The sequence below is a fragment of the Mesitornis unicolor genome, unplaced genomic scaffold (genome assembly GCF_000695765.1).
Source record: "Mesitornis unicolor isolate BGI_N332 unplaced genomic scaffold, ASM69576v1 scaffold9446, whole genome shotgun sequence".
Lineage (NCBI taxonomy): Eukaryota > Metazoa > Chordata > Aves > Mesitornithiformes > Mesitornithidae > Mesitornis > Mesitornis unicolor.
Window position 1 is genome coordinate 38,932 of NW_010188862.1, and position 8,077 is coordinate 47,008.

The following is an 8,077-nucleotide window of genomic DNA, read 5'->3' on the forward strand; positions in this document are numbered from 1 at the left end:
GTCAATGATTACAAGGTTTTAAAGAAGTGTTGTCGCTCCCTCTGAGACCACAGAGCACTTTCTCCTTCTGGCTTTATATCTCCAATTCAGATTTCACTGGGCAGATCATATAACTTTGACCTCATTGCAAGGGACAAGAATATATACACAAAGCTGCTTTCTTAAGAAACCAGAATTACTTAAATAAAGCAACTTGCAGGACAGGTCTGGCTCCAGCTCTGTTCTGTCAGTGATCCAGTTCTTTTTCCAAATAAGACAACAACAAAGGTTTCAGTACTTTGAACAGGAACTGGATAAGGGCCACAAGGTTGACTGACTTTGCACTTTATATCTGTTAAATGCTAACTGTAAACAAATATACTGACTCTCTGTTATATGCAGTCAGTTTGGTTGGGATAGAAAGCTTGGTTTGGATTCATTCTTTGAGTATTTCTACTCAGTTGGATACCTACAGATGAATGTTAGTCCTTAGCCCAAACCAAGCCAGCAAAATGCAGTCCATGTCCAGACAAGAAGCCTGTGGATAACTGGCCTGCTCAAGCCATCACATACCCTCAGATAACATGATAACAAGGCAATGTAAAGAATTAACAGGTTCATCATGGTGTCTGCTTTTAAGCAGAAATTTCCATTGTGTTTATCTGGGACTTAACGTTTACTGTAATTGAATATGGTGGCATTGATGTGGTATGTTTTATTCTCGCCCCAAAGATTTCACTTCTGTTGGTGGGATGATGCAAAATGAGCTGCTGTAAGAGGTTGGAGAAAACAGACAATAAGCAAACCAGGGCTATCAAAATGCTCTTAGGCTACTGAAGTCTTCATTTCAGGATTTGTTCCCTCTCAATGCCTTGACTGCAGCCCACTCATCTTTTGTTGCCTAAAACTCAGAATTTCTTTACACCTACCAGATATTTGATCCCCCACTCTGATTTCCCTGGGCCCTGAAAATCTCCTATTTCATCCCATCTTCCTCCAAATCCTGACTTTGTTCTCACTGTCACATTGTGCAAAGTAGTCTGTGAACTCAACATCATTACACATTACTCCTAATGCCAAAGAGCAAGTACTGTGTTTCGTTTTACCTCCTCCCAAATTAACTTTTTGGCTGCATCTGGTTTCAGGCCCTGCCTGGCAATGTCTAGCTTTATATTCCTGTGGGTTTAGAGGCAGGTACAGTTGCATATGAACTCTACCGCTAATTGTAACATGCTGATGCATTTTTGTTGCCTGAGAACCAAATTTAGTGATGAAACACGAACTGTCTGAAATTATATGCTGAGAGGGGAGAGAAAGGTGGCCTGTAAGAAGGCTACAGGGCTGGTAGAAAGAAAAACTAAAGACCTGGGGCTGATTATGCTCCTCTCGGTGCCAAAGAGAGAGAGAGTAACGTAAATTGGAGAGTGAACTGCCTCCTTTGAAGGCTGGTGCCTTCCTCCTTAGGCCACCTGTTGCTCTTTTTTTGCTTGTAGATTATTATTTTAGTACTTTGAATCAAGGAAAATGTACATCCAGATGTTTCTCTGCCAGTTCACATCACCTTGCATAGCTCTCCCAGATTTAGTCCAGGCTTCTCTGCGAACTGCAGCTATGAATCCCATAACTCTCTCTTGGCTGGATGATTTAGGACATTTAGCTTTCTGTCCCATTCAGTGTTATTGTCTCCATTATATTGTACAGTCAGAATTGGCTCAAGGATGAGTCACACCTGCCTAATCTTTAGCTCCTTGGCTTCTCTAACCTCTGCCACAGCCTACTCCAGTTTAAACTGTAGGAAGTCACAGGAGAATCATAAGCCTGTAGCTACAGGCCTCAGGTACAAAGGAAACTGGTCCAGGAATGTCACCATTTTAATTACTTTAGCACTACTCAGTGCTCTGCTTTCATTCCTTTTCAGCAGCAATAAATAACACGGTCCTGGTGTGACTGGAGACTCTTCACTGACTCAGCTGCTCCACCCATGGTAACGCAGAGCACAAGCTGAGCTCTGCAGGCTTATTTGTAGCTTTGACTTATCCCCTCACTGCTGAATTTGGAGATTGATTTGCCAGCTAAGAGACTGCACTGTGGACACTATTGATTCTTGAGTTATTTGCTGAGTACAGATGAAAAAGGGTCATGGAAAATTCTGCCTCAAGAAACCTTAGTTTGAAATGACAGTGTTGTGTCTTGTGGCTGACCTGTCAGGAGCTCCAGGATGTAGACAGGGAGGAATAGCTGTACAAATAGCTGTTATCTTGACCATCTGGAGAAGTGACAACCACCATTACTTGGAGAGGATCCCAGTGAGAGTAATTGGTTTTCTGCTGTTCTACTGCCGTATCGCAACTTGAAGGATACTAGGAGCTGGGTAACTGTTTCCCCGGCCCTCATTTTCTGTCATGGGAGTCCCTGTGAACACAGCTATCTGCTGCATGACACTGAGTACCTTTAGATTGCCCCTGTTTGAGTGAGGAAGGAAAAGTGCAAGTGAAGGATGTAATTGTGTCTATTTAATACTGCTGTAAAGTTCTAGGGCTTAAAAGTTTATTTATCATCACTTCTTCTTTACTGGTGGTGTAAGGAATCTCAGTGCTTTAGCCCAGTAGTGCTCAAAGCATGTTCCTCTGGGACACAGCAGAACCTGTCCCAGGGAATGTCCACAGAAAGCTGGGTGGGATTATACACATAGCCAGGAAGCCCTGCAATGGCACTGGGGCTGAAACCTTTCTAAGAGGGCTTTGGTTGGTGGCAGAGATGGAAAACTCAGATAGCAGGACAGGAGGGGTATGTGGCTGCTGGACTGAGCCACCTCATGTGTCCCCAGTTGCTTTGCAAACTCAGGGCAAGGGCTAATGTACGGACTGTATCCTGGAGGGAAGGGATACAAGGGATGAATGTTGAGAAACACTGCTGTAGCCATAGTACAGGAACAGCAGAAGCAGCAATGCAGCAGCTCACATTGTTCCTTGTGCCTGGGAATGCTTCCCCTGCGGCTAAAGGATAATAACTCATTTTCTTTATCCTTACAGTACATGGCATTTCTATGGAGATGGGTGCCAGTTAGTACTGGCTGTGTTGGTGCCTCTTATAATGGGGAATTGTTATATCCCTGACTCTGCTCTTTGTACTCTTCCCCCCACTGGAAATGGAAAGAATTTCTCTGTGGAAGTAGCTGACCTCAAAACATGGACACAGCTGGGAAATGTGAGCATGTCCAGCCAAAGCAGCACACGAAGTACATATGCTTCAGCAAAACAGGGCTTGAAAAAGCTGAAAAACATTGTCAGCCAGTGATGCAGACCTGACAAAACTATTCATGCTGCATTTCAAGGGAGGAGGCGTTTGTGTTTTGTGTATTGCCATTTTGTAGCGCTCATAGCTCGGAAAATCTATTACTGAATACTGAATCTGTTACTAAGGTCCAGGTGCATTAATAGGGGGCCGTACTTGGGGGGAGACAGTGACTGCTTCAAAGCAGTCATGGGAAATGTATCCTGAAGAGGGCAAAATATGTCCTTAAGAGGGTAAGTATTAAGAAGAAAGAAGATGAAGTGCAGTTATTAACTGGAATCAAAAGAGAGCACAGAGCAATTCTGCTTTTTTTTCCTGCCCTGTTTTAGGAAACAGTGGCATGGTTAGGCCAGGTGTTGGGGAACATCTGTGAAGTGTGGAGACTGCGGATGTTCCGCTGCATATCCTTGTGTTGTGCGGTCGGAAAAGGCAACAAGAAAATGCAGGATTTCTGGAGGTCAAAGATCCCTGTGGGCAGGGATCTCTTTTATAAACATACTGTTTCTGCCATCGGATAGAGAATTTTCTAAGCCTGGAAAATACTGTCTCTTCTATAACTTAGTGCCCACTTCATTATATAAAAGACAATTTGTATGGTTTGTTTAAGACAATGCTTAGTTCTAAAAATACAAAATCCAGGAAAACTAATTGCTCTAGGCAAGTTAAAAACTCAGTCTTAAGTATCTGATGTTATAGTAATGCCGATCCTAATAGTAGCCATTTCATTAAATCCTGTACTGTGTCTCATGCAGTGGGATGAGAGGACCTTACCATGTCAAGAAGTTTATATAGCTTATTACTAGTGCTTTTCAAATGAATAGATGCATGCAGAACATTCTAGAGTCACTGCTTTACAGAGAAGCAAAATATCACTGAGCGATTGACAGCAGCTTCTGCAATTGCCTGCAACACCGCAAGAACTCAGCGTATTCTTAAAACATAAGAGCTGCTGCCTTCATGGGAAGAGCTTGTGGCAGTACGTTGCCATCACGTTGCATTAAGGCTTACAGATTCTGGGCCGATTTCCCTTTTTCTTCCCCCTCCACACACACAGTTGAAGCACTGATGCAAGTGCATCCGGCTTTTCCATTCCTCATTCACACAGCAGAGCAGAACCCTTCTGTACGGCAACCTGTTGCTCCGTCACCAAGAACAAATGTTAGTTGTGTTGCTTATTGAATAGCGGAGGGTTGTAACTAAGAGAACAGGATAGGTTATTTGAAGCAGTGCAGAAATGACATGTGTTCTGCAGCTTTTGCTGCCTGCATGATAATTATCTTGTAGCGAGTGCTGTTCCTGGTTAAAGATTCATGACCGTCTTTGAGGCTGCTCCCCCGGGCCTGCACAATTCCAGTCTGCCTGGCAGAAAAGCTCCTTCTGGCCCCTGTCCCTTGTTACTTCCCTGCCTAGAATATATTTTGCCTCTGACATGTGTCAGAAATTCAGGGAAGATTTGACTGCTAGGACAATGGTAAATTGCCATCACTCTCTGGGTCTTATTATATCAGATACTTGTCTATAGGATATTTTTATTCCCTTGAATTAGTACTTCTTCACGTGCACACAGGCCATACAGTACCCTGTGGTTGTACTGCACCTGTATATCTGCTGGAAGACAAGGAATACACATGTGTTTGGCTGGAAGGGTATGTGCAGAAATGAATGTGTCCTGATTCTTTGTTCCTTTCATAAGCATGGATACTCTTATTATATTCCTTATGCCATGTCCAAATGTATTGAGGTACTTCTGGTGGATACTAAAAGTAGGTACATGCTAGGAAACACTAGAGGTGGAAGGGAAAAATACATTTTTCCCTGCCATTTCCTTAGTGTTATTGGTCTGTGATCAGAAGAAAAGACTGACCTGATTTTCCGCAGTGCTCAGCACCCACACATCCCAGTGAAGCTGATGAGAAGTGTAGGAGCTCACTGTTTTTGAAATCAAGCCCAGAATATGACTCATAATGTTGTGAAGGAGGTACATGACAACTAAATGAAAATATATACAGAGAGAAGGTACCAAAGCACTTCTGTTGAACATTTTATTGTGAAGTAACTTTTCAGGTGATGTTTTATCACAAAGCTACTACTGTTGTATAGCTTTTACAACAGATTTATTGAAACAATATTTTCCGTGTTTTAACTAGACCGTCACTGTATGTAGAGAAAACAACTGCTTTATGTTGTAATCATCTATATTTTGAAGCAGGCCTTTGCAAGATCCTGGCCATGGCTCTGCTCTCTGGAGGGTAAAACTCATTTGGGCTCAGAGTCAAGCATTCTCACCTATTTGCACGTGATGTTGTGGTCTGTGTGTTGATGCTGCTGCTGCACGCCGATCCTTCAGGTAGCTGTATTGCCATGTCTGCAACACAGCCTATATGTCGAAATGGCGAATCTTCCCGGGGCACGGAGGAGGAGGAGGCACAAAGCCAACGGGGCGAGGTACTTTTTCATGCTGAGCAACCTCCGCAACTGCTCTCTTGGCTACAGATTTTGCTGAGAGCACGGAAGAAGGAAATTCTGAAGAACTGGATTCAGACGCAAAAGGGTTATTGTGGGAAACCCTGAGGTTATGGTTTGGGAAGCCTTGTGCCACACTGGGCACCGATCCTGCTGGTGTATCTTGGCCTGGTGGAAAGTAGGTAACTCCAGGCTGGAAAAGAAAAACAGAGCGTGTGTGTGTGTTCAGTGGCGTTTATAATATACAGGTCATTGATATCTTACTAGATACCCTACTCATAACTGGATATAGGCCTCTAACCCAGGTACAAAATCTTCCTGACCATCACAAAAGTTTGATTTGTGTTTGAACACAGACACAGGAGCCCAGGAACACATTCTTGATATCCAGTGGATCATTAGCACCGGATTCTGTGGTATGGGAACTTTCAGGGCCACCTGTGCAGCTGGTGACCAACAGTCTTAGTCTTACTTTCAAATAACTCCTAGTCAGATCATTAATACTGTGTTACCAGGAGCTCTGTTCTGTAGGAAGTATTCAACCACCACCACGCCCTTCTCAGATCACATGGAGGATAAAATACCTGGAGAGGACTCAGGTCCAGTGTACAGAGGTTTCCCTCCTCTAGCTGTAGCAGTTCAGGTCAGGGTCCCTGAATTCAGTCGGGTCTATGGATGGCTAGCAAAACCCCTAGCTGATGTAATCTACCCCAATGGCCCTGCTATGTGTTACATGTAGCTGTCCCTTCCCCTAGCTGAGCAGAGTTTGGTCCTCTTTGCCCTACCAGACATGTGAAGCTCCCAGATGGTTAAGAGAACAAGCTATGTCAGCCATCAATGACAGAGGTGACATAACTCCTGACACAGAAATCCATAGGACAACCAGGAGCTACCTTGCCTTGGTTTTTAGGATGTAAACTCAAGTTATCGCAGGTAGCTAATGTAGTCTACAGTGAAAGAGGTAAGCTCAGGGTGATTGCTTCTAACAGTACTGGCAGGCTGGAAAACTCTGGAAAGGAAGGGAACATCTAGAATTGGTACCTGATGTCCGTAGAGCTGGCAGTCGACTTTGAGGTCCTCTCTGGGGAGTGTTACCATTGTTGCTTTGCAGAAGCCAAAATTCTGGCAAAGCAGAACATAGTCAAGAGAAAACAGTTATAAAATAGAGGAAACCTGCATTACAATTTTGAATTGCAGTCCCTTTAGAAGTAGCTACATCTTCTTCTGTTTTATCTGAGCAGTAAAGTGGTTGCTTTTTAGTTTGTTGGTCTCAAAAGCCAAGCTCTTTAAATGTATAACCAGCAAATAAGTGAAACTTCTGTATTCTTCTAGAGTAAAATCCTTTGTATGTCTGGATATGAGGGAGGGAAAGAATATATAGGAATCTGGGTAAAAGCTTCCTACCCACTAAAACTTCCTAGGACTCCATTCCATCAGAAACAAAACCAGGACTTTAGCATGATAAAGTATGCAGTGGAGCTCTCAAGAGCCTACATATCAAAACAAAACACATTGACAGTACTTAAATTGGGGGAAGGGGAAACAGTCTGCCATTTTGTTATGTGTTTCTGTACTGTCCAGTACAAAGGAGTCTGATTTTCTCAGATGTTCATGTTAAGAAGAGGAAATGATAATTTATATGCTATTGATTAAAAATATTTTGTGTTAAGGACACTTTTGTCCTCAAACCTTTTTGAAATGTATTCAAATACATCAGGATTCAGTCCAGATAACCTCAGAGAGAAGAGAAAGCTGTGATATTGCTTTAGGAATTATATATATTGAAAAGCATACCAAGATGACATACATCTCTTGCACTTTCATCCTCACAAAGGTCTATTCCTGCAGAAGTGCAGGCTCAATCACAGCACGCCACTTTTCTACCTCTGAGCTGGCGAGATGGGGACTGATGTGCTGGCGTACTTACAGACTGATCGGCAGGCAGCAGTTGACAAGCCTCCACATTATCTTTAGCTTCTGCTGCTGAGCAGTTCGTGGCAGCCACAGCAAACTCAACAATGACAATATGTGCTGGGTGATACTGATAAAACAGGAAAATTGTTTCACTGACTTTGCACTGAGAAACTGCAGAGCTGCTGAGAAAAGATAAAAGGCAAATGTGGCTTCTAGCTTCTTCCCACTGAAGTCAAAGGGAATCCTGTGGCTAAAATGACACAAGATGCTTGGGAAATCAAGAGCAATTCAGTTGGCCAAATTAGAGCAAGCTGAATCTGTTTGCAAACATAACCAGTTAGCACTGCACAATTACCACAGGAGAAATACTCTGTTTACATGGAAAGCTAAACATAGTTCTCGCAATTACCTGTATTTTGGCTCTTCC

General features: G+C 43.1%; 1 protein-coding gene across 1 annotated transcript in view; it reads right to left on the reverse strand.

The window, feature by feature from the left end:
* Nucleotides 1–5,650: 5,650 nt before the first annotated feature.
* Nucleotides 5,651–8,077, reverse strand: part of AHSG (alpha-2-HS-glycoprotein) — a 6,584-nt gene continuing 4,157 nt past the window's right edge. Inside the window, 4 exon segments of the mRNA XM_010185869.1 lie at nt 5,651–5,929; nt 6,778–6,858; nt 7,664–7,777; nt 8,060–8,077. The exon segment at nt 8,060–8,077 is cut by the window's right edge and continues 12 nt beyond it. Of these exon segments, the coding sequence (XP_010184171.1) occupies nt 5,651–5,929; nt 6,778–6,858; nt 7,664–7,777; nt 8,060–8,077 (492 nt within the window).